General features: G+C 43.1%; 1 protein-coding gene across 3 annotated transcripts in view; it reads right to left on the bottom strand.

Annotated features, from left to right (window-relative positions):
• Positions 1-1,722: 1,722 nt before the first annotated feature.
• The window catches only part of plxnb1a (plexin b1a), a 76,730-nt gene continuing 53,001 nt past the window's right edge, over positions 1,723-25,451 (bottom strand). For 2 of the 3 annotated variants that reach the window (XM_015968608.3, XM_015968607.3), the window contains 28 exons: positions 24,518-25,261; positions 21,838-21,936; positions 21,603-21,725; positions 21,414-21,507; positions 21,015-21,184; positions 20,502-20,653; positions 19,941-20,046; positions 18,884-19,020; positions 18,603-18,776; positions 16,755-16,989; positions 16,440-16,682; positions 16,186-16,362; positions 14,160-14,308; positions 13,979-14,079; positions 13,679-13,896; positions 13,410-13,588; positions 13,252-13,318; positions 9,199-9,345; positions 8,891-9,065; positions 8,558-8,661; positions 8,385-8,469; positions 6,450-6,622; positions 6,155-6,315; positions 5,911-6,058; positions 3,791-3,855; positions 3,310-3,385; positions 3,150-3,224; positions 1,723-1,974 (listed from right to left, as the gene is read on the bottom strand). In XM_015968608.3, coding sequence (XP_015824094.3) covers positions 1,870-1,974; positions 3,150-3,224; positions 3,310-3,385; positions 3,791-3,855; positions 5,911-6,058; positions 6,155-6,315; positions 6,450-6,622; positions 8,385-8,469; positions 8,558-8,661; positions 8,891-9,065; positions 9,199-9,345; positions 13,252-13,318; positions 13,410-13,588; positions 13,679-13,896; positions 13,979-14,079; positions 14,160-14,308; positions 16,186-16,362; positions 16,440-16,682; positions 16,755-16,989; positions 18,603-18,776; positions 18,884-19,020; positions 19,941-20,046; positions 20,502-20,653; positions 21,015-21,184; positions 21,414-21,507; positions 21,603-21,725; positions 21,838-21,936; positions 24,518-25,261 — 4,482 coding nt within the window. In that variant the 3' untranslated portion in view covers positions 1,723-1,869. The remainder of the gene's footprint in view (positions 1,975-3,149; positions 3,225-3,309; positions 3,386-3,790; positions 3,856-5,910; positions 6,059-6,154; positions 6,316-6,449; positions 6,623-8,384; positions 8,470-8,557; positions 8,662-8,890; positions 9,066-9,198; positions 9,346-13,251; positions 13,319-13,409; positions 13,589-13,678; positions 13,897-13,978; positions 14,080-14,159; positions 14,309-16,185; positions 16,363-16,439; positions 16,683-16,754; positions 16,990-18,602; positions 18,777-18,883; positions 19,021-19,940; positions 20,047-20,501; positions 20,654-21,014; positions 21,185-21,413; positions 21,508-21,602; positions 21,726-21,837; positions 21,937-24,517; positions 25,262-25,451) is intronic. The other variant, XM_015968609.3, reaches the window with a different exon arrangement.

The following is a 25,451-nucleotide window of genomic DNA, read 5'->3' as shown; positions in this document are numbered from 1 at the left end:
TTCACTCACTCATCTTCTCCTCATTAGAGCCTCTGGGAGCTGGTGTCCAACTCCAGCAAGGTGGAGGGGGACACATTGGACACGTCTCCAGTGCTTCATGGGGACAAACAACTAGTCAAACACTTACTCACACCTAAAGGGGCCACTTCAAATAAATCACACATGCTTGTTTCTGGTTAGTGAGGGACAACCGGCGTCTCTGGACAAAACCTACGTGCAGTATATGCCTGGAGATGTGCAGTCGGGTTTAAAACCTGCAAACTTCCTGCTGCAGGGCTGAAGAGCTACCAATTGCACCAAGCATGCTATAATTTATGATAAAACTTAGTTTTACAAAATTTATTTTCAAAGATTGCATATTTATTTTCATTTTCTGTAAAATGCAGTTTTTGTATCTGATTGTTACCGGGTTTTTTTTCTCCAAATTTCAAAATTCAGAATCTCTCTGATTACTCTGAGCTTTTGTCAGCTTCACTCAGAAGTTTGTAGCAGAAACATTTTGATTTAATCTGTTTATGAGTCACACAAAACTGTTATATTCATCATGTTCTGAGCTCAGTTCTGTTTCTTATTAAAAACGAAAAAAAAAGCAACGTGACTCAAATGGGCACACCAATTGTTTTATATTTTTGACATGAATGACCAACAACATAAGCGATAAAATAAATAAACAATAAATAAACGGGTAAAACTGCTAATAACGGCCTTTCATGTGTGGCGTAGCAGAGCAGCAGGCACCTTTTGTTTAGAGTCGTGAGCAACAGCGAAAATGACAAAAACAGGCTAAAGATCTTGTTTCGACTTCAACAGCAGCAACAAGAATGTAAATCTGATCTGGGAACAGAAGAGATGTTTTGGAAATGTTTGAGTGAAATACAAAAGAAGCTTAGTAAGACCAGGTAGAGATGACTCGGCATAAAATACGTATACACCAGGTTAAGTCAGGTGATCACAGAAACAAAAACCTGAACAAAGACAAATCTATACAAAAGGAAATCCTCAATCATTTTACATTTACTCAGTCTGTCTGAACCTGATGCAACTTAGAATTAGTAACGCAAATCTGATGACGTGTGCAGTTCTTTGGGTATTTTTTTTACTATAATAGACTAAATGTGATGCGTTCACAGTCCTAAAACAATAACTGGTTTGACACATTTACCTTAAACGGGGAAAAACATAACTTCAAATAATTTAAACAATTGTTTTAGAAAAACTGCCAGAAAACATAAAAAAATATTCATCTTAACTGCCACAAAAATAAAAGTTAACGGTTAACATGAAAAAGTCCCGAATGCAAACCGAACGAACTCAAAAAGAGTAAGACTTACAGAAGAGGCCTAAAGACGGTAAAAGCTAATAAAATAAAACCTTTTCAGGTTTAAGAAGCAGACCGGTCAGCTGTGGAAGACTCCAAAAAACTCCACCGCTGTCGACATGGATGGCGAAATCCTCCTTTTTTTCTTCTCCAGCAGAGAAGATTAACACGCGTACCGGAACACTGGTGGCAGGAATGTTCTGCTCATTTTAAAGTGAAATCCACAAAGAGACTAAACAAAATGATTTTGTTTTACATTTTGTCCATTTTGTTGAGAGGAAACTGAACATTTTAATGTGCTTTGCTCCGCATTTCTCACATTTGTATCCCATCTGCGTGGCGTCCCTTCGCTTCCAAAGAAAACTCGTGGGAATTTTCAAAAAGCGTCGCAGGAACCAAAGCCAGAGTTCCTCAGTGTCGACGCTTCCCTAAACCAGTCTGGTCAAACTTCAGCAAAATCACAGTGTGTTTCTTTGTAATACTCTTGAGGACACCTTCTCCAAACAACTTCTCTTCATGAACCAAGAAAACAATCAGTTCTGGTTTCAGGGTCATAGGTCTGTCACCTTGTTCTCTAAAGCAGCAGCAATCTGTTGGAGCCTGTAGCCCAGCTGCATCTTCTGGGCTGTGGAGTCCTCTTCCAACGCTGTGATAATCTGACGAGAGAAACATTAAAGCGATGGATCTCTCGTTCAATCAAAACATCTGCTGTGGTCTCTGAATGGCTTGTAAGTCGTCATCGGAACTAAAAGTTGCCCACATCACAGCTGAGCTTCAGACAGCTTAGTTCCTCACAGCAACACGATTCTACCGCTGAGTCTGTTTGCTCTGCAACATGTTTTATCTCCACAAATAACACAAGCCAGGAGGAGTTCTGCTGTGTGGCGGGGTTGCAATTGCTAATAGTTAGCTTCTACTAGCCGAGACTTTCTCTGCTGCTTCTTGGACGCTAAACAAACAACAGCCTACCCTGTCATGAGCCAAGATGGGTGAGTCCATGAATGTTAAGTCATTCTCTGCCAGCGTTTCTCACCGTTTTTACAGTTTTTTTAAGAGTCACAGAACGTTGCGCGCTAGGAGGATGTCGACGGCAAAACAACCAAAACAAAGCGGAGACTCATCTCTAACATCAGGAAGAATCCGTGCGTTTCGAGCATTATCCGTTCTTTCATAATCCGTTGTTGAATTGTGATCGGCAGAAGCTTTTCCGGTTCGCACCTCACTTTTTTTTTACAGCAGCGGCCCAAAACGATCTCCTAACACATGGATGTTCTGCTTCCTGATCACGTGACGTGTGACATACGTGGATGAAGATCGGCTTTAGAGCTGAGATGTTTGCTGTCACGGTGCGGGGGCTCGTCCGACGCCCACACAGTAAAAAAAATGCAAATGACGACTTTAGTCGTCATTGGCAGGGAGTGAGTTAAGTGACAGTGTGACGTATGCAGATGAAGATCGGCTTTAGAGCTGAGATGTTTGTTCTCACGGTGCGGAGGCTCGTCCCAATTTGTTCTCACGGTGCGGGGGCTCGTCCGACGCCCACACAGTAAAAAAAAATGCAAATGACGACTTTAGTCGTCATTGGCAGTGAATGAGTTAAGTGACGGTGTGACGTAGATCTGTGAGGCTTTTCTAATCCTGTTTCACCGTCTGTTTTCTATCAGAAGCTAATGCAGAAGATAGGTGTAGGAGACTATTTTCATGTTCAGCCTGCATGAAAAACTGAGTGAACCATTGGAATCAGAAATAATCATTAATAATGGTTTGTCAGTGAAGCACCGCTTTAAAAGGTTTCCAACAGACTTTCTGAGTGTGTTTCTGTGATACTCACTTGATCATAGTACTTGTTGATGTACTTGTACAGCTCATATAAAGCCACCAGGCAGTTGACCTCAGCGGTGTAATTCTGTTTTTGAGACAAGTGTCATATTAACATGTGCTTAAAAACTGAACAATAAAATTGTGTTCTTGGGCGAAACGTGAAAACATACACGGGAAAGTTCTGCTAGAGCTGAATTCATCTCCTGGTCGCTGGCTGGGATGGTCTGTCGGATGTCAGCGTAGTACCTTAAAAATAGAAATACACTCATTAAAGTGAAGAAACATAGGTAAGCATACAAGTCATTTAAGTTTCTTAAACAGGCGCGTCTCCTATAAATAACTTTAATCTAAGTACAGGATAAAAATACTACCAGTACTACTACTGAGAAGAAAATCGGCCAGAGCATCTCCTTGCCCAGCAGAGCTTTAATATATCACTAGTGTCATCTGCAGGCTTTCATGTGCAGCTGAGAGTAGTTAAATGTAGCAGCCTGCTCCCAGACTATCCATGCATGGAAGCCTTGCAGGCTTAGTCTACCTTCTGTCTGCCGCTAACAGATGTCCTCAGCTTCCCTCGCTCCCTCGCCTAAACTCTTAAAGAGGTTTTTTTATGGTCGGGGTCAAAACGGTGACCGGCTACCATATTCTTACCTCTCCACCATCTGTTTGTAGCGTGGGATGTCTCTGGCATACAGCAACTTGTTGATGGGAGAATCCTGCAGAGGACAAATGGAGAAACGTGTTCTGAGCATCACTAAAGACTATGATCCGGAGTTATCCCACTTTCAGGAATTATGTGATATATATATATATATATATATATATATATATATATATATATATACTTTTTTCTTTAGCAGGCCATATTGTGCAGAAGAGAAGATCTAGTTCAGGGGTGTCATTTTAGCTCAGGGGCCACACTGAGGGAAATCTAGTCCCAAGTGGGCCAGACCGATAAATAAAAAAAAAACTTCAGATTGTTTTCTTTGTTTTAATACAATCAATATAAAACAAGGCTGGAGCCTGAGGACAGTGTAGTACAAGTACAACACCTGAAGTGTACTTGAAAATTTGAAAAAAAAAAATAAATAAAAAAAATCAATAAATAAAAAATACATTCCTTAGTGATTCAAATAGCTTACAGATCACATGGCAAGATCAGTTTCATGCGGCACTTAAAGTATATTTGACTCATTTTACTTTACATCTTTTAGCTTTCACCAGCACATCAATATCAGAAGTCACATCCTGAGTGGCGGCCAACTTCAGGATGTGATTCAAGTTCTTGTGTGAGCCTTGAGCGCAGCTTTGTTTTATTTATACTCATTACAGAGGAAACTTGCTCACAAAGATAAGTTTATTTTCACTCTACACTGTAAAGTATGAAAATAAAGTTTACACAACCATCTCGCGGGCCGGATTCGGCCCGCGGGCCGCATGTTTGACACCCCTGATCTAGTTTGTCACCAGACAATGTGAACAAGCTGGTCTGCTTGAGTGACTGGTGGAAGGAGAAGTAGAGCTTGGACTGATTGACCAAATGCTACTGACTGTAAATAGTTAATCATGACCTATTCTGTAGACCTACAGTGCAGAATTTGTTGAACTGAATAAACAGCTATTAAACACAAATACTTATTGATCATTGTTTATTTTCATCATCAGTTATCGTAGTAAAACTGCTTTATCAGTCTGTGATGCATTATTGAAACAAGAAATACGCCTCCATTCTCAAAGACTTGCTTTTATTCTAGATAGCATACACATATGCCTTTGGCAGAATTTGAATGAGCCATTTTAATCTAGATTAATCTAAATTAATTCCAAGATTACAGTGAGATTAATCTAGATTAAAAAAAATTAATCTATGCCCACCACTAATATAATATATATATATATATATATATATATATATATATATATATATATATATATATATATATATATATATATATATATATATATATATATATATATATATATATATACTGTATTTTTTTTTTTTTAGGAAACTGCTAAAGGATTGGTGTTGCCCTGTACTGGGATATAATGGTAAATAGCCTGTATTTGATATAACGCCTTCTAGAGTCCTCGAACCCCCAAGGCGCTTTACAACATAATCAGTCAATCACCAATTCACACACTGGTGGGGATGCGCTACGATGTAGCCACAGCTGCCCTGGGGTGCACTGACAGAGGTGAGGCTGCCGAGCACAGGCGCCATCAGTCCCTCCGACCACCACCAGCAGGCAACGTGGGTTAAGTGTCTTGCCCAAGGACACAAGGACAGTGACAGACTGAGCGGGGCTCGAACCTGCAACCTTCCGATTACGGGGCGAGCACTTAACTCCTGTGTAGACAGTGCGTCAATGTTCTTTTTATTAAAAGCATCTGTTGTCCTGTGGAGCCCCATGCATTTTGAATTGACCGCTCCTCAGCATTAGCCAATAGCGTTAGACATCCGCTTACATACACATGTCAGCCACTGAGCATGTGCGTGCTTATGCAGAGTTGGTGACCTTTCTCATGCCTTAAAAAAGGCAAATACTGTACGTATATGTTAACAGCACTACGTGAGTATAATAGTGTTAAAAGCTGTTTTAGTGCTGTTGGCTGGCTAACTTGTTGCTTCTTGAAGCAATGCCTCATAAATCTGGATTGGGTGATGACATTGTTCTAATTTTAGTCAAAACACTAAAACTAAATACAAAATTTCTGTCAAAATTAACACTGCTTTGAGCACAGGGATGATTTCACTGGTGTGCACTCACCCTTCCCAGTTTGTGGTCGGCAACCGTGCAGGAATCCATGAAGGTCTGGGAGATGACGGAGAGCACCGCATCAACGTTATCGGAGGTCTGCACATCAAAGATGAACTGCGGGTTCTTCAGGATGTTAATCCAGAACCGTAATGGTAAACTATTCATATGAATGGGGAAGACAAGAGAAATATTTAGGTACTATTGCAGGTTTTGGACCCATCATTTGTCTGAAGTATTTAATGTTGGATAGAACCTGTTGGTTTTCCAGATGTGGATGGTCTCTGGGTCTGTGATGCTGTGCTGCAGAGCCTGCTCATCCAGCAGGTCGAAGAAGTATTTGACAGCCAGAGGAACGGGGCGACTGGTGCTGAGGATGGCAGTGAATAAATCATCCACAAACTTTTGCAGAGTTCCCTGAGAGGAAGTGAAGAGGGTGACGAGAATGAGCATTAACGAACTGAATCCAAAATTTTAACCGGAAAACCAAAAAATTCATTTCATGAAGACAGACGACGGATATCGGGAATGGTAAACGTTCCGTCTTTCACCTTCATGGAGAGGAGCCGTGTGAGGAAGATCTCAGGAATGGCCTTTGCCCTTTCCCCGCCTTTTTCCCTCACGCTGCCTCTCCGGTGCTTCGGCAGCTCCGACTCATCGCTGGCTTTGACCAGATGCCAGAGCCTCACGCCCCCTTCCTCCCCGTCATCTAGCATCGGAGTCTCTGATGAGAAAAGACAAACAGCTGAATGAGGACGAAAAAGTAAAACTCAGACGATTCATCCTTTTTATCATTTGTACCTAATAACTGATCTACTAATTCAACAGAAACAAAAAGTTTTCAAGCTTTCTAACGTTGCACAAACAGCCAAACAGCGACCCCCAGTGGCCATTTAGGTGATGTCAGCTTAGTAGAAATGAAAATAAAATATGAAACAAAATCTCTTTAAATTAAAAGCTTATCAGCCTTTAAGGGACTTTATCTAAACTAAATTCAGGTCTAAATTTATATTTGTGTTTGCTAAGATTTATTAGCTGTGGAGGCAAATCCCAACAATTCCTTAACCCTCTGGGGTCCAGGGTGTAATTTGCCGTTTTGACTAATTTAGAGTTTTCCTTTGTATTTCCAAAATAAAAAACCTTAACCACTGCCTCATGTGGCATCAATCTTTTCAGCACAACCTGGACTTTATGAATTTATACTTATTTTTTATACTTGGACATAAAGGGGTTGCATATTAGACCTTAAAATCACTCAAAAACATAAAATCTGAATTGGAAAAAAGTTTATTTTACTGTGAAACCAACAAACATTTATGACAAATGTTTTTCATAATTTAGAATTGTAATCTAGACTGTACATTTATAAAAAATATGAATAAATATAGCAAAGAACAAATTTTTTTTAACAATTTTTAGCCCTCTGGGGTCCAGGGTGTACATCACCATTTTTGACTCATTTTGGTTTTTTTTTTTTTGTATTTTCTAATAAAAACAACAAATATTGCCTAATGGGGTATCATTTTTTTCAGGACAACCTGGACTATCTGAATTTATAATTATTTTTATTAATTTGGCAATAATACACATGCATTTTTGAGTGGGGAGTGGCTCTGCCTCATGCCGCGGAGATCGAGATCTGACAGCTGCGCGGCGCCGCCCACTCCTCTTGTTGGATCTCCGAGGAGCTGGATCTCTGCCTTCATCCTCTACCTCATCATGACCCAACTCTTCTATGAGGAAGGATGGATCTGCCACATCGTCATCAACATCCTCGCTATTTGCCTCAGATTCCGGCTGTGAGTCTCCGTCCACTTCCTCTGCTTCCTGTTCAAAAAACAGCCGTACGATCTGAACTGCCTGGTGGACATTTATCCTTCTCATCATCCTTTATATAAGCCTAATAAAAGCCTACTAAACTGCAGAGACAATATATCTGTCCGGATCGCTCCAAAATATGAAGTTTACCGTCAATATCTGTCTAATTGTTTGTTGTTACTCCGTTCGTGCCACTCCATTCCCCGCGAAGCGGCTCCTTTTTGCGCACATCTCGTTACTCGTGCGGCCTTCCTCTCTCTCTCAGCTACATAATGATACTTTTGATCAGTTGAATATGTGAGACTTCCACCAACAGCAAAAGGATCTCATGTTTTTGTTGGTTTTTTATGTTCACAAGCACATTCCCGCTCACGGATTACTAAACTGCTGTTTTGACAAGTTATCAGATTGTCTAAAAATAGGTCATTTTTTAGTTTAGCATAACTCCGCTTTTATGTTGCCTATTAATAAAATTTAAAAACTGGGGTGTAGTTTATATCTCCTTTTTAAAGCTGAATTGAAACCAAAACTCAGGGAGGCGGAGTCTTGCTGCTACAGCGTCCCAAATCAGACCTGTTCAAAAGACGCGGATAAGCGTCCATGGACCCCAGAGGGTTAAATACTTTATTAAGATCCATCTAGTAGTTGTTGTGATGTCACTGACTTACTCTCCCCCGGCATGTAATCATGGCTGTCATGCAGGTGATGTTTGTTGCTCCTGGGCACAAGGGCCACTGTTGCTCCATCAGGAACCTACATCACAAAGACAGACAACCAGCTTTTCTTCATCCGTTCCACAAGCTTAGGGTTTAGTTTCACATTGAGCTGCACAGGTTCTGACCTTGTAGTGCTGCAATGTGTTGAGACGCTTCCAGGAGCCTTGGACTACCGACGTCAGGTCCTCATCCGAGAGAATCAGGTGACCCGCTACACCTGCGCGCCACTCTGAAGGAAAAGGAAAAGTTGCTTTTTTTGTCTCCCTTTGGAAGTATTCTTCACTTTAGATCAAAATTATCAGTTCTTATTTTTTCCCATTTAGATACCGAGAAAAACTTGTGATTCTTCTGCATTTGATGTCTAGAAATGACTATTTGCTTCGAAAAGAGATCAAATGAAGTAAAAATAACGTGAGCCTATCACTCAAAAAGGAAAATTGAGAATAAACTTCACAAACCGAGATGTAACGAGTCGACGTGCGGCCTCTGAGAAAAGGAAGTTCCTTTCCAGGTTTGTTCCAGAACCTTCTCCTTCACCTGCGTGATGGTGTCACAGTCCAGAACCTTAGCCGGTACCGTCTGGCTGCTGGTGCCTCCGCTGGCGGCCCCGGTCGGCGTAACGACGTTTAGAGTCTGGAGAAACAAACATAACAGCTGTTGAGGACACCGCTGACTTTTAGTGAAACTTTGTCGTCTTTTAAATTAAAACTCAAAAACAAGCAGATGATGTGTAGAGCGGACGGAAAAAGCCCGCCTGTGCTCTCACCAGAGTGCGGTACTCCACGTCCTCTCGCAGCAGCCGGTTGTCGTTGAGGGTGTACTTGGCCTTTCCTGTCACGGCGTCCACGGGCCCCTTGTCCACCTGGTGTTTTATGGCTCTGAACAGCGTGTAGAACGATTCCCCCGCTGACTCCTGCTCAAGCGGAGAGATTTCGTTTGATCAGGAGGTTTGCAGGACAAGCTGGTCTCTTATCTCCTGGTCAGCCAAATTGTTTATTCACCACGTAGATAATTTAGAGTGGATTTATTTATTCATACAGTATTAGTGTTGCTCCGGCTGCTTATTTAATTGTGTAAGTTAATTATAATATTAATCTGACATGTGACTATATGTAACTACACTGCAAATACAAGAAAGTTGAAGAGCCTTTATTTGGGACATTTGATCTGAATTTAAAGGGACATTATGGAAGTTTGACAGCCAAAACATGTATAGAAATAATAAATGTCTTCATCATACATTCTCCTGCAATGCCCTGGTCCTGTAGAATGAGCCCTGGCATTTTTACTGTGATTGCCTGTTTTTCTGTAAAATCACAGAAAAAGAGAGCTGCTTGGGTCGAGCAGGCTGCTTCATGCGCGTTCACGCTCAGGCATAGCCCGTAGCATTTGCTATCGGTAGCTTTAGCAGCAGATAGTGAGGTAGTGCCAACTCAGCGCCTTTGTCGCTGTTCCTAACGCCTAGTGATGAACCTAGCTACATTTCTGAGGACCCTTAGCTACTTTCTGTAGAACTTTTTTCTAGATATTTCCTGCAAATTAGCAACAAAATAGCCATTTTCACTCCGAACCGTTCTTTGGTTTGACGTTGTTTCAGGTGTCATAAAGGATATAAATGTTACAGATACAATATACATCACTGGTGCTTTAGCTCACCTAATAAGACGTCAGACTCTCACACAGGAGACCTGGGTTTGATTCTGGATGTGAACATAGTTCATTTAGAGTTTCTTTTTTACATTAATGTTATTTTTTTACAGTAAGACGACCAAATTTTTATTTGAGACTCGCCAAACGGCATTGAATTCACAGATAAAAAAGATGTGGGTTCAATTGTCATTTTGGAACAATTTTTCAAGCAAGGGAAGGGAATGATCTGAGCATGCAGGAGGACTGACCCATCTTAAACCTTTGTCGGCTGTGCTGAAGAGAAAGGTACAGAACCAAATTATTTAATTAATTAGCTTCGTGTTCTCCTGTCCTCCGGGCAACACACACACGGAGCTGACTGTCTCAGCTGTTATTTTCGTTAAGGAGTGTGCACGTACAGCATGCGCGCCTCGTGCACGAGCCTACTATTGAAGCTGCCATTACGCTTTTGGCCTGAGGGGGCAATCGCGAGCATAAAATTTCAAAACTCTGTAAAGTCTCTTTAAATCGAAAAAGAATAAAAGAATTGTGTCTATAATAACAGCACTAGTTGAAAATGGGTAAATATTCATAAATAGGATCAAATTTTCTTTATTGAAAAAAAAACTAATTTACCTTATGTTAGATTTATTTGCTAGCTAGTTTTGGTTTTGCAGATTCAAATAAAAAAAAGGGAAAAGTTGAATAAAAAGCTTTTATTTATTTATTTTACTTCTGTCAGGAAATACTTTTTTACAGTGTAAAAGTGGAGCCACTGTGAAGGTTACCGCGTCGTCACTTCTGAAATCACCTCCACAAACCTTTAAAAACATGTTTTTTCAGTGTTTGATATTCAGCAGTTAGGAATTCATTTTTTTATGTTTTTGTTAAAAGACACAGAGCGAAAATGTCAACTCCACCCATGATGACCAAAATGTACTACAGTAGAGTCAGACACTTGCCTATTTGCATCTTTTTACAACAGATCTTACACACTCACCTAAAGGATTATTAGGAACACCACACTAATATGGTGTTTCACCCCCTTTCGCCTTCAGAACTGCCTTAACTCTATGTGGCGTTGATTCAACAAGGTGCTGAAAGCATCTTTAGAAATGTTGGTCCATACTGATAGGACAGCATCTTGCAGCTGATGGAGATGTGTGGGTTGCACATCCAGGGCACGAAGCTCCCGTTCCACCTCATCCCAAAGATGCTCCATCGGGTTGAGATCTGGTGACTGTGGAGGCCGTTGTAGTACAGTGAACTCATCATCATGTTCAAGAAACCAATTAGAAATGATTGGAGCTTTATGACATGGTGCATTATCCTGCTGGAAGTAGCGTCAGAGGATGGGTACACGGTTGGCAATGCATAACTTCATTTTTTTAAAGTCGACAGTCAAGTAATAAAAATCTAGTCGACTTTGACTGGTCATTGATGACGTCATACACCTGAAGCGGCTAAAACTGACGATGGGTGACCAAGCGTTTTTTCCCGACGCACGTCGGGAGGCGACGCTCTGGCACAGCTCGTTGCTTTTAGACGCCTGCGGTACAACGGCGATTTGAACGAATTGTGACCTTTACCCTCTTGCTATTTAAACTTCCATTCACTCCCATCCTAACCTTTACCCAGCATGTCAGTCTAAATTTTCCGTTAAGTGTGTTTGAGAGGAACGATGAAACATGAAACAAAGCTTTGCATGCGCAAGCTGGTTAAGGTTAGGATGGGGGTGAGGGGAAGGTTAAATTGCAAGAGGGTAAAGGTCACAATTCGGTCAAATGTCCGTTTTATCGCGGGCGTCAGATACCGACTCTCTGGCACAGCGTGTCGCCTCCCGACACTCAGGGGCTCGTCACCTGCTGTCTTTTCCGAGGACTCCATCTTGTCGGTCATTGTCACGTGGCAGCGACTAGTCTATGAAATGCATAAAAAGTCACTACAGAGCAGTGAAGCCGACTAGTTGATACAAGCCCTAAATATGGTGGTCATGAAGGGATGGACATGGTCAGAAACAATGCCCGTGGCATTTTAACCATGCCCAGTTGGCACTAAGGTGCCAAGATAACATCCCCACACCATGACACCACCACCAGCAGCCTGCACAATGGTAACAAGGCATGATGGATCCATGTTCTCTTTCTGTTTACGCCAAATTCTGACTCTACCATGAATGTCTCAACAGAAATGGAGACTCATCAGACCAGGCAACATTTTTCCAGTCTTTAACTGTCCAGTTTTGGTGAGCTGGTGCAAACTGCAGCCTCTTTCTCCTATTTGTAGTGGAGATGAGTGGTACCCGGTGGGGTCTTCTGCTGTTGTAGCCCATCCGCCTCAAGGTTGTGGCTTCACAAATGCTTTGCTGCGTTGCTCGGTTGTAACAAGTGGTTATTTCAGTCAGAGTTGCCCTTCTATCAGCTTGAATCAGTCGGCCCATTCTCCTCTGACCTCTAGCATCAACAAGGATTTAGCGCCCACAGGACTGGATGTTTTTCCCTTTTCACACCATGCTTTGTAACCCTAGAAATGGTTGTGGGTGAAAATCCCAGTAACTGAGCAGGTTGGGAAATGCTCAGACCGGCCCGTCTGGCACCAACAACATGGCTTAAATCACCTTTCTTTCCCATTCTGACCTTCAGTTTAGAGCTCAGGAGATCGTCTTGACCAGGACCACACCCCTTAATGCATTGACGCAACTGCCGTGTGATTGGTTGATTAGATAATTGCATTAAGGAGAAGCTGAACAGGTGTTCCTAATCCTTTAGGTGAGGTGTATTTTACAAAAGAAGAATTTAGTCACAAGACAGAAAGTAAAAGTCTTTTAACATAAGAAAATGTTTATAAACCAGGTCTTTCATCCTCCTGAAACAGCATCCTCATGTGATCAAGATGTTTTTTTTTTGTTTTTGGCACAATAATATTTCCTTTAGCTTAACTTAGATCTGCTATTAACTTTCAGAAATATTTGGTTTGTATAATTTTTATTTGCAATTATAAAATTTAGTTATTCAGTAATTAAAAGTAGTAAAATTTTTATTTCATTTTAAGAAATGATTTGACAAAAATCTGCTTTATATTTGTCAGTTAGGATGAATGAAATAGGGTTCACGGGTCTTAGGAGAATCATTTTCATTTGTCATTAGCTTAGCGAGCAGGTGGTGAGATGTAGAAATCCTGCAGGACAAACCCTCAGAAAGGTGAAGAGACAAATGGACATCCAGTTTGTCAGCAGCTTCTCCACCACTGATTCCGTTCTGGGAGGGAAGATACAAACAAAACGATATTCTATAGATGAGAAACAAACATAAAATCCTCATCCAGTCACACTCACATCGAGTTCCTCACCTCCTCAGCATAAGTTTGGGGTTCTTGGCCACATACTGCTCCACCAGGTCGTTAAGCAGCGTCTTCAGGATGTCTGTGAAGTACTCCAGTTTACCGTGCAGGGCTACGGTAAGCAAAGAGGCCACGTAAGCCCGGTCTCTGGGGGAAAATGTCCGCTGGGTCTCAAGAGTGTGAATAAACTGGAGGGAGATGTGAAGCGTGGTTGTCACGCAAAGCTAATTCATTTAATAATAAGACACTATTAAAACGGAAGAAGTTAGTTTGCTGACTTTGGTGAGGAAGAGTTTGCTGTTGAGCAGGTTGGACAGCTGAACAAGTCCCTGCTCTACCGTCTGTCTCCGACTTTCCGGGATGTCCAGATCTCGTCTCAGTGGCGACTCCTGATGGCCCGGGAAGAAAATTCGCTCTGCGTATGCTCTGTAGTCGAGGAAGGGAATTCCTGAACCCACCAAGTCGCTGGACATGTCCATCATCTCCGTCATCAGATCTAAGAACGTGAACACGAGTCTCGGTTTGTGTTTGTAGTTTATTCTTAGGGAGACCGTTAAGTACAAGAAACCAGGAAGTACCTGTGAACTCCTTCTTACAGCGGTCCCGGACACTCGTCTCCAGGTTTTCCAGCTGGATCTGAACCTTTTTGTAGTCCCTCATGGCCTGTTTACTCTTTCTCCTGACAAACCGGAAAGCAGAAACCCGTTAATACAGTTGAACTTTTGTTTTTTTATGAAGATTGGGTATTTTCATGGTTACCTGTAAATAAGCACTATGATGAGTACAATGAGAGCCACAATGGAGGCTCCCACCCCGACTCCCACCTGAGCCTCCAGAGGAAATGTAGACTGTGCCTGAATGTCATACTGGACTCTTCCCAGGCTGAAGTTCAGGTTTCCCATTCTCACCTGGAAGACATGTTAGGTTCAACGTATTGCTCATATCAGACAGGGATGTCCCAATCACATGATTTTGAGTGTTTGCTGATACCGAGTTTCTATCTGATACTTTAGCAATGCATTTGAAATAAAAAGGGAGAATCCATCCCAGTTGTGCTTTAAGTATTTTTTTTGTTCCTATTTATCAATTTTATGCCAAAAAGAAACCCCACTCATTTAGGAATAAAGGAAACTCATCCCATGGCTCCAGGAGACTGTGAAACACGACACTTGCAGCCACAGACGGACTTCCAGTGAGACAAATACAGCTGTCTTCAACATTTTTTTGTCTGTAGGCGACTTCTCAGTTTTTCTAACGTAACTTTCAGCGTCGGCCAGCTCCGTATTTTTGTCCGAGTTACCGCCGTGAACTGTGAGCTCTAATGGTGATGGTGTTTAAAAGGAGGCAGACTAGCACTGAATGGAGACAGGTGATTGGCTGTGGTGGCACAGAAACAGCAGTGTGTTTTTAAGGAGATGTATCAGATTCGTAGTTTAGATTTCAGCTCCACATGAAAAGCCCAGGAAGACATTACAAGTGGCTGTTTCACTGCCTTTGTTTTTGCAAGGGCGTCAGTGTGTGTTTACCATTGCTGCATGGGGGCAATAACAATAAACGTCAATGTGGTTTTAATATAATGCTGGGGACCACTATTATTAATCGTTCATATATAAAAATGAGTAGGGGCTGCATGACTTCACTATTTTTAAAGTCGACCGTCAAGTAATGAAAATCGAATCGACTTTGACTTGTCGTTGATGTCATACACCTGAAGTGGCTAAAACTGACGATAGGTGACCGCTGGACAATTAAAATTGTGCCCACCCACATTTTCTAAGTTAAACACATCTCTTTTAACAACGGTAGTTTTTGCATCTTTACTGTTCCCCTGCTTCAGCCATCTCCCCCCTCCCCCTGTGCAGCGGCCGCAAACTCACTGATGCGCCTGCAGCCTCTCAGAGTTCCTGCAGCTCTAAACATTAAAATAATTATTTCATTTTCTGTTCCTCACTTCTGATTACCTTCAGTGGTGTTTGTTTGTTGCAACCACCAGGTAAAAAAACAAACTTGTTTTTATTTGACTATTTTTCTGTTTATTATCTTCCTGCATCTCCTCTCAACCCTAAAGAAAAGCTGCAACCTGGCTTCATATATATTCACCTTATGAGTTACCTTTGAACTGCAGTTTCTAAAAGATCTACCGACCGCAAAAACAGCGGAGTGCTCGCTGGCCGCACCAGTGAGGTGAGGTCACCGGAGGACAAAACAGGTGATGCGCTCCGCTCCACAGCAGCGAAACGCATCAGGCACAAATAAAAGACAGAAAACATAAAAGGAAATGAGCCAACATGAACGATTGCGTGTTAAATTAGTTTTTGAGGTGGCGACACCTGATTTGATAATGTTACTGTGGCCGTGCTCAGGACGCAGATGTCTGGAGAGCGTCAACGATCAGAGCTTTGCATGCGCAAGCTGGTTAAGGTTAGGATGGGGGTGAGGGGAAGGTTAAATTGCAAGAGGGTAAACGTCACAATTTGGTTAAATGTCCGTTTTACGGCGGGCGTCAGTACCGACACTCTGGCACAGCACAGGGGCTCGTCACCTGCTGTCTTTTCCGAGGACCGCATCTTGTCGGTCATTATCACGTGACAGCGACTAGTCGATGACAGGCATAAAAAGTCACTACAGAGCAGTGAAGTCGACTAGTTCATACAACCCCTAAATTAGTATTTGTCTGTTTAACCTTTCATTAAAAACCATGTTTAGGTTAAACTTGACATGAGAACTTCTTGATTCTTCAGACTGAGACAGATGTGCTACAACTCAGAAAATGTCTGGAACTCACGGTGAACTCGGGCAGACTGTCCAAGCCGTCCTGCTTCTGGCTGGCTGGGACCGAGGGCTGATGGGCTGGTGGTTCACAGTACAGGTGGTTGTGTGTCAAAGTCTTCACCACACAAGTGCCCTCCCCAATCCGAGCCTCCACCTCCTGCTTGAACATGGCGAGATCCAGAAACTCCCCCTAGAAGTGCAGATGCAACATTTCTGAGCTGCCCAACTGTAGACAAAGCCGATTATATCAGAGTCGCTGCCGCTCACCTCCACAGAGATGATGCTGCCAGGTTTGTGGTGGTACGGTTTGCTCGGGTCGTTCTTGTTCAGCTTGTGGAGTTTGGGGTTGGGCTCGTAGCTGAAAGCTTCACTACTCACGTTACTGAAGTCAAATTGGAGGCTGTCCAATAGGAAGTGAACTTTGACCTTGGCCCTTTTGGCCTCCGGACCCACAGCAGGCGTCGGACACATGATAAGAGAGGAGTTGTTCACCATGCAGCGTGTTTCATACTGAAGGAGAAGACAGAGGTTGGATCAACAACGTAAGAGAAATAAATAATGATGTTCTTCACACGGACGCACATGTTTGACGCGGCACAGCGTCCCCTCGGGACACTTCGCCTCGGGGACAATCCTCCTCCATCTTTTCTGTGGACCACGGTGATCCTGTCCTCTGGTCGGGTGTTTGTTGTTCTTTGTCTTGATGCTCCTTTTCCTTCTGGGAGGGAGAGCATCAGGAGGACTGAGGGTCACCCTCATTTTGGGCCCCTGGACCACGTCCAGGTTGTGACCAGAGACTCGGATGATCCTTCCGCCACTAGACGTCCAACATGAATCACAAAACATCGTCAGTCTTCACAGTTCAGAGGGAATTCGTCTCATACTGGTATTAAAATAAAATAAAATAAACTGTTTACGATTTTTAGGAATGAAGTGACTTAATAAGAACATCAGGGTAGTTAAAAGAAGTTACCTTTTTGGTTTTGTTGAATGCACCATTTTCCAATCTGTCGTTTTGTTTTTCTCATATTGATTTCAAACAAATAAACAATACATGTACCGTATTTTCCAAACTATAAGCCGCTACTTTTTCCCCACGCTTTGAACCATGCGGCTTATAATGAGGTGCGGCTTTACTGAAGATGTATTTTCCCTCACCTGCCAGGGGGCGCTTTAGCAAAAAGTGAAACAGGTGGAAGTCAAAAGTGGAAATCGAAGAAAGTGCTCATTTTAATTTAGCACATGCAAGCAGCCGGCACGACCAAGATTTTTTTTCAAATCCATACCCCCTCATCATGCTAACTACACGTATGAGTTCATATGATGCCGCATTTAAGTTGAAGGCCATCGATCTGGCAGTAAAGGAGGGAAGGCTGGATGGGTGAATTTCTTCATCAGAGTCAATATTCTGCTTCGTAATCAGAGTCAGTCATGACCAGACAAAGTGATCAGTCAACAAAGACCAGACCTGCCGGCAATTATACGTTTTATCTAATATTTGCGCTCTTCATGCTGCGCACATCTCCTCCTCTCCCCGACTGGGAGCCTCTCGGCGGGAGGCGATTTTCAAACTCTAAAAACTCCCAAACTTTGCTCAGCCTGAAGGTTACACATCTCCCCTATCTTCTGGTGTAAAGTAGTAACTTCATGAGGGATCATATTTGTAGATGAGACTTGTTAAAGTCAGCAATGAGGCTTTGGCGCTTGTAACGAGTAAGTCCCAACACTGACAACAAAGTACTGACTCTAGAACCAACAGACAGATCGGTCCCGCCTACTTACACTGTTGGTCTTTTTTAAATACGCAATAATCGTTGCTTGCCTTTTTCGCTTCATCCTGCATCCTAGCAGCAACCACTTTGGCGCCTCTGGAGTCGGTGTTTGTTTACATCATGCTGCATTCAATGTAATTGGAAAAAGGAGCTTCAAGCGCATAACCTCCGATTTTGTTTTCTTTCTGGCCTTAGTTGGGGGGACAGATCGGGGTCGATCTGAATCTGGAGAGGACAGATCCCCCCCGTCCCCCACCCTATCTGCACGCCTGAGCATCACCCTAAACCCTATCACAAAAGACACAAATTAAATTTAAAATCTTTAGATTTTTATAATCAGATGAACTTATTTGATCCTGTCTCTGAAACAAGTCAATTTTGTACAAAACATGTAAAAATAAAAAATTAAAAATTCCAAATGTTGCAAACGTTTATTTTAAGATTGCAAATGTTAATACTTATTTCTCCTCTATTGCTAAATGAACGTCTTGGATTAAACATGTCTCGGAGCAGTTTTTGTAAGTGGAGGCGTTGACGTAAACCTGAGTCAGCACGACACGTGTGATCTGAAGTTCACACAGACATGAGCAGATACGTAATTCTTATTTTAGTTTGGAAACCTGAACTTCTGCAGAAAGCACCGATCTCACTCCTTCACCTGAGAAAGCTTTTGGATGGCGCGGCCTTTGTGATGTTTGGGTCTGGAGTGTACTGATACACCAAACCCTCTAGATGGCGGTCCGCTCCACCAAACCGTACAGCAACGTTGTGCACTCCTGTCCTGTTGCTGCCTCTGGTCCGACAGTTGATTTTATCTTCTTGGATGTTCAGCCTAAACAGATGTTTTATTTATTTCACATATTTTTCTGTAGTTTCTGACAGAAAAGATGAATTCTAAACAGTTTTTTCTCCCTTTCTTATCCCAATGGGAACACTTACACGGTGCAAGACACCCCTCCAATCAGGACGCTGACTTCACTCGGATGTCCCGTCTTCAGTCTCCGACCTTCAATGGTGAGAATTGACCCCCCCGCTTTGGGCCCCCTTTGAGGAAAGATGCGGATGAGAGCGGGATTCTGGAAAGAAGAACAGGATCGTGAAGAATATTCAGTTTGAGATGCAAGGAGGCAGGGAGCAAAGACGAGGAAAACGTTGGATCAATAAACCGATACTGAGCGTGTGATTTATTGGGAAGATAAAACGAACCACTGAGGAATTCTGGGAAACACTTGAAGGTTGCCACACACTCATGTCCTCTACTAATTAATTTCTGTGTAACGTGGGACGATTACTCAAGCCCGCTCTTACAGACTCAGCCCTTTCAGGACTGTGTAAATAAGCGTTGTCTCACCATTAAACCCTGAAGAAGTGAACGCTAATTAAGACGAGCTGCCATTTCCTTAATTGAACCCTGAAACGGGAATGTTAATGCAGGATTTTCTCCAGCGCTGACCCTAGTTGCCTCACTCGTGTACCACATTCTTTAAATGACGCGTTTCAGTGTTTGTTTTTCTAAAAATACCACGGGACCCCCCCACCCCACCCCCATCCCCCCTGTCAGCCAGGCAGTGGTCCGCTCCACACCCACGAGCGATTACTGTGATCTTTTATGTGCAAGTCGACCGAAACTCTGGGGGGAAACGTGCCAAAACCCAAAGCATCTCCGGTCTTTGAAGCGAGTGTAAAAACACTCAGGAGATTTCTTTGTTATAAGAATTGATTCTGCATTGCTGCAGAATGTTGCTGTAAACAACAACACATGTTTGTGAGCATTTACTCTTCTTTTAGAGCTCATTTCTCAGCAGATTTTTCTACTTTTGGTACAAATATCCATAAATGAAGGACTTGAATGTTGAGAAACGTGGTGGAATGAGGTTGAAGCAGGAAATGACCAGTTTAGCTGTTTAGATCATGTTGAAGTGGAGAACACCAACGTGCACGTTTTGTTTTATTTACAGATTTATTCAACCTCCTGTTGAGGGAAAGTGACACTGACCTGAAAACTGAACGTCTGAGCTGAACGCCCGAGTCCTCCCCCTCTCACTTCCACTGAGGCGGGGCCGACCCTCTCCCCCCGACTCGCTCCAGTCTCACACACAATCCTGGAGGATGCCATCACAGAGCTGGCATTAGAAAAGGTGTGTGTGTGTGTGTGTGTCCGTGTGTGTGTGTGTGTCCGTGTGTGTGTGTGTGTGTCCGTGTGTGTGCGTGTGTCCGTGTGTGTGTGTGTCCGTGTGTGTGTGTCCGTGTGTGTGTGTGTGCTTGTAGCTGTGTGTGTGTGTGTGTGTGTGTGCATCCGTATGAGTGTCTGTGTGTGTGTGTGTGTGTGTGTGAGTGTGAGTGTGTGTGTGCTTGTAGGTGAGTGTGTGTGTGCGTGTGTGCTTGTAGGTGAGTGTGTGTGTGTGCGTGTGTGCTTGTAGGTGTGTGTATGTGTGCTTGTAGGTTTGTGCGTGCATGCATATGTGTATCCATGTGTGTGTGTGTGTTTGTGAGTGAGTGAGTGAGTGAGTGAGTGAGTGAGTGAGTGAGTGAGTGAGTGAGAGAGATGGCAGCTTGCCTCGAGGAAACTTCATATCTGCTGTGGATGACGTTGCACAACACTCCAGCGACTGTGACTGAATTCTCGATGTCTTCGGCTCTTTGCCCGAGGTTAGAGCCTGAAATGGTCACGACTGTCCCGCCTTCGACTGGACCGGACACCGGGTCCAACTGGAACACAAAAACACAACAAATGCAACAGTTTTGACAGTTAGACTCAAAACACAGTAAATTTTCAGCCCTTCATTTTATCTCCGTAAATAACAAACCTGGAGGAGTTCTGCTTTGTGGTGGAGTTGCTAATGCTAATGGTTAGCTTGCTATCAGTTCAGGCTTTTTTAATCTTAGAGCTTCACTGACTACTTTCTATCAGAATCTAATGCAGAAGAGAGGTGTAGCAGACTTCGTGTTCAGCCTCCATGAAAAACTCAAGAGTGACGATTAGAATGTTTTGTTGGGGTGACTTTGACCTTTAAGTTGGTCATAAAAGTTTATCTGAATGAATCAAAATAAAAACTGAATAATTACTCACGAAGTGTATGACCGGCGCAGGGCAGGTGTGTTTGATCTCATCAGTGCAGGAGTCTTGATAAACACACCGAGAACCGGCAGCTCCACCGCACCACACGCAGCCGTACTTCGGGTCGGCAGTTCGACAGCGGCTGCAGTCGGACCGGCTCACCGAACAGTTGAACAGAGTCACTAAAGAAACGGTTAGAAGGAAACAGGGTTAGGGATGCCGATGTGGCAGTGTGAGCGTCCTGTCACAGTGTCTCAATTGATCATGCGCCCTGGCTACTTGGCCAAGGGATGTCCCTTTGGCTGACTGGTTAGTGCGCGTGACTCTCACCTGGGAGTCTGGGGATCTAATCCCGCCCAAACCCTCGTTTCTCCACCTTGCCACACTAAAAAACAAAAACACACGACTCACCGTACAGATCTTCAGCGCTGTCGATGAGGAAGTTGTTTTTCCTCCTCACGTTGATCGTGGCTGGGTATTCCTCCATCGAGAGGGAATACGCGTACTGCAACAACGCATCGGATTAGCATTACTGATACTGATGACTATGCAGGGAGAATGAATGGATGTGAGTCCTCTGACTGGCTGATCGTTTCTGACCTGGTGTGATTGGCAGGTGATGAAGTAGAGTGATGGCACAGAAGCATCTGGCTCTACCGAGGCCTCCACCACCACGGACTGGTTCTCGATGTCCAACACGCACTCGTAGTCCAAAGTCTCGTCCTGATTGTGTTCAAAAACCCAGATCATGTTAGCATCTACTCAAAGATGATTAAAACTATGATTAGGTTTGGTTTTTTCACCGTGGAGATGAAAAGGCTGATGTGTTTTTTACCTGAAACAGGTTCAAGTGTTGGCCCACTAGCGTGATCTTCCTCTCCACGTTGACCGGAAGGAGAGGAGAATCCCGGACACTCTCCACACACGGACATTCCTGATGGTGCATCACCAAAAAGAAGAGCAATGTTTATACCCAAAGGGATTTCTGGAGCAATATGAAGAGTGTTTCTGTGTAAACGTTGTGGTGTGTGTAACTTCCTCTGTTTGGAGAAATGGAGTTTATACACTGATGAGCTCACAGAAAGTTTATCAATGCAGTCATGAAACGGCTCACACCCCCCAAATGTCCTAGCAGTACGTCCTAAACTATTTTCTTCAACATTTACTTCACCATTACAGTCACGTTGTTATTCCAGCAGAAATATTATGACATTTGTTCCAGAAGTGACCCCAGGAAGTGCTGCCGTTGGTGAGATTTATACTCATAAACAGAAGTCCATCCAAACAACCATGTGATGCTAATTTGATGACACAAAGGTTTACAAAAGGATGCATGAACCATTATTAAGACATTGTCAGAAAACCCAACTTATCTACTAGAATCTAAGCTCTTTATTCATTTTAGATCTTCTCTAGGGTTAATTCTGTACTGGTACTGTGCATAGGGGCGCTGCCATGAGGCTTAATGAACTGTTACCATTTCCTTTGACTAGAAGATGAACGCTTAAATAATCTTTCTTCTAAATCTCCACAAACAGAACACTCCAGTTGAGGTCAGAAATGGGACAAACGAGACTGGCTTCCCATTTACCACATCAAGATATGCTTGTTAGACAATCTCTATGGAAAATTAAATGATCTGCATACTCTTTCCAGTAAGAAAAATGATACCCTTTAGCACAAATTAAATCAGGCCATTGATTATTCCGCCTCATACGTAAACAGATATGCAAACAAACTAGACAACAACCAACATAAAAGCACGCATACCAGCAATGAAGCCCCATGGGCAAGTGAGTTTGGAGATAGGGACAGACCACTGGCTCGTGGAGGGAACCGCTGAGTTAGCGTGATGCTACTTGCCAGTTGCAGTAAATGAGGTGACCAGAAACAATATGGAGAGGGTAGATTGGTCAATGAACCTGTCAGCTTTAAATTACTCGGCTGCATCTTCACATTTGAGATTACATTGATTTTGTGTCGGTCAGGTCTGGATTTGTAGAGAGGAGAAGCTTTACAGCCAACTGCAGCTGAAGCGAGTTACTCGGTTTAGTACGCCGCGGTGAGCGACTGCACATTACGGCTCCTGTCTTTGTGGTTAATTAAGGCACACTGGTGAAGCTGTTCAGTCATCCAGGTCGCAGCTTGGTGCTCAAACTAAAAGAGCAAGGGCCTTCTTCTGTGTTTTTCTTTTATTTGTATCTCAATTTTAAAGAACTTTTAAACGAGTAGATTAAACCTTCTAAAGTCCAGTTGCTTTCCTTTGAAGAAGCAAGGAAAAACGACATTTCTCTAAACTAATTTATTTTTGAGTTTAAATTTCAGCCATTATGTAAAGGCTTCTCTGGGCTGCAGCTGTTGGAGATGAATCAAAAACATCATTGCAGAGAGAGATTCCAAAAAGGTTTAAAAGGGTTTTTTCTATTCCTTTGTCGCTGGAATTTTGAACTCTTCTTGGAAAAGAAACTGGCGCAGTAAATTCCTGAAAGCAGTTCTAGTTGTTACAGGGCATCTGAACTTGCGTCAAACCTTTTTGTCTAAATCTAGTTACTCAAAAAATCAAATACGTATTGGGAGGGGTGTGTGATTAAATGGCAACATTTCGGACAGCAAGCTATGAGTCTATCGACTGTCATTCATAGTCTGGAATTTCCCAGTACATCCAGGAACATTTTTCTTTGTTTTCCTCTCATCCAACGGGGACGTTAGTAATAGACTGGTCTAGAGTTAGCGGTAGCTCCCCGCTAACGTTAGCAGTTGAATGGTCTAGGCTCTAGACACAAGCTACCACTAACTCTAGACTCTAGGGTTAGCTGTAGCCCCAGTTAGCGGTAGCAGTTGACTGGGCAAGGCCCTTGGCTCTAGGCTCAAGTTACCACTAACTCTAGACTCTAGGGTTAGCTGTAGCCCCAGCTAGCGGTAGCAGTTGACTGGGCAAGGCCCTTGGCTCTAGGCTCAAGCTACCACTAACTCTAGTCTCTAGGGTTAGCTATAGCTCCAGCTAGCATTACTGCCACCAAAGCTTATATATTGCTGAAGCTGAGGTGGGTTGTGACATATAAGGGTGCATGTCTGTGCGTATGATGTGTGAAACCCAGTTCTCCGTGGTCATTACGATGTTACTAACAGCACAGACTTTTTGGCTGTCTAGACTGAAAAAGGAAAATGTGGTTTTGAACTCTGAGAAATCTTTAAGATGCAGCCTTTACTATCTGTTTTAAAAACATTAAAGTATGGCTAAGATGCTATTTAGGAGAAATACTGAAACAAAGGCAAACAGTCTGCATGGCTCTCATACATAAACTAACTCAACAAGTTACAACCTGCATGTTAAAATAATTATCAATGTGTTGAGAAGAGCCATTCAGAGTCTCCCTCCCAGCTAACCTTTCAGTACCAGGGGTTTCATCTTTGCAGATATAAATGTTTTAATAACCCTGCCAGCATGTTTTTTTTTTGTTTTTTTTTTGTGGTGATCTGCAGAACATTTTTTTGCAGCAGCTCCAACCACTCACCAGAACCAAAGACTCAGAATCAGATTGGATGCTGGCTGGAGATTCTGTGTTGGGGTCAATGAATGTTTCAGTCAAGATGACCGAATGAGCGATAGACGTAACCGTTTCAGAGTCCACCTCTGTTTCCATCTCAGGCTCCCCCCACCCATCCACACTCAGAGGTGAGACATTCTCTGCAGAGGTGGCGAGAAGAATGTCTTCCTTGTCCTCGCTGACAGAGAGCTCTATTAAAGGAACCACTTCACTGGAAGTAGTTGAGCTCATCTCAAAAGAAGAGCCCATTGCTTCACCAGATGGCTCTAAAAATCTCAGCAAAGTGTCTAGGTGGCCACTAGTGGTGCTGGGTAATGTAGTGTGGGTAATTTCCTCTGTGATATTGAAGATGCCGGGATCTTCGTCCTCGAAGGAGCCACTTATGGCAGCACCAGCTTCTGCCGTCGTTTCCTCCACATCGTAGGGACGCCCATCTGTGGTGGCATCGGGGTGAGTGGTGCTGGCCTGGGGGGAGATCCTGACAAAAGGGGATGTTGTGGAGAGGGTTGCTGGCATGGTGGGTTCAGCGTGAGGACTGGTGGGAGGTGTCACTGTTGTGGTGGATGTGGGAACAGCTGTTGTGGCGGGGGCGGATGCCTCTGTGAGTGGTGGCTGTGTTGTTGTTGTTGTTGTTTGGGCCGTTGGAACAGAAGGAGGTGATGATGGAGGTGTTCTGGTCAGGGGTGGGACGGTGGGTGTTGATGGTTTAAACTTGATGATGGAGAAGTAAACAAATGAGGAAAAGAGAAGACAAGAAAAAAAGCAAGGGCAAGACAAAATTAGGATAAAACAAAAAGGGTTTTGCAAAAGCATAGCAAAATAACTCAAGAGTGGTGTGGTTTAAATCAAAAATAATACCGGACAGGACAAACGGCATGATGCTCAGACAAGTACGGCAGCT

The sequence above is a fragment of the Nothobranchius furzeri genome, chromosome 15 (genome assembly GCF_043380555.1).
Source record: "Nothobranchius furzeri strain GRZ-AD chromosome 15, NfurGRZ-RIMD1, whole genome shotgun sequence".
NCBI classification, from domain to species: Eukaryota; Metazoa; Chordata; class Actinopteri; order Cyprinodontiformes; family Nothobranchiidae; genus Nothobranchius; species Nothobranchius furzeri.
This window is presented reverse-complemented; position numbering and strand designations above follow the sequence as displayed.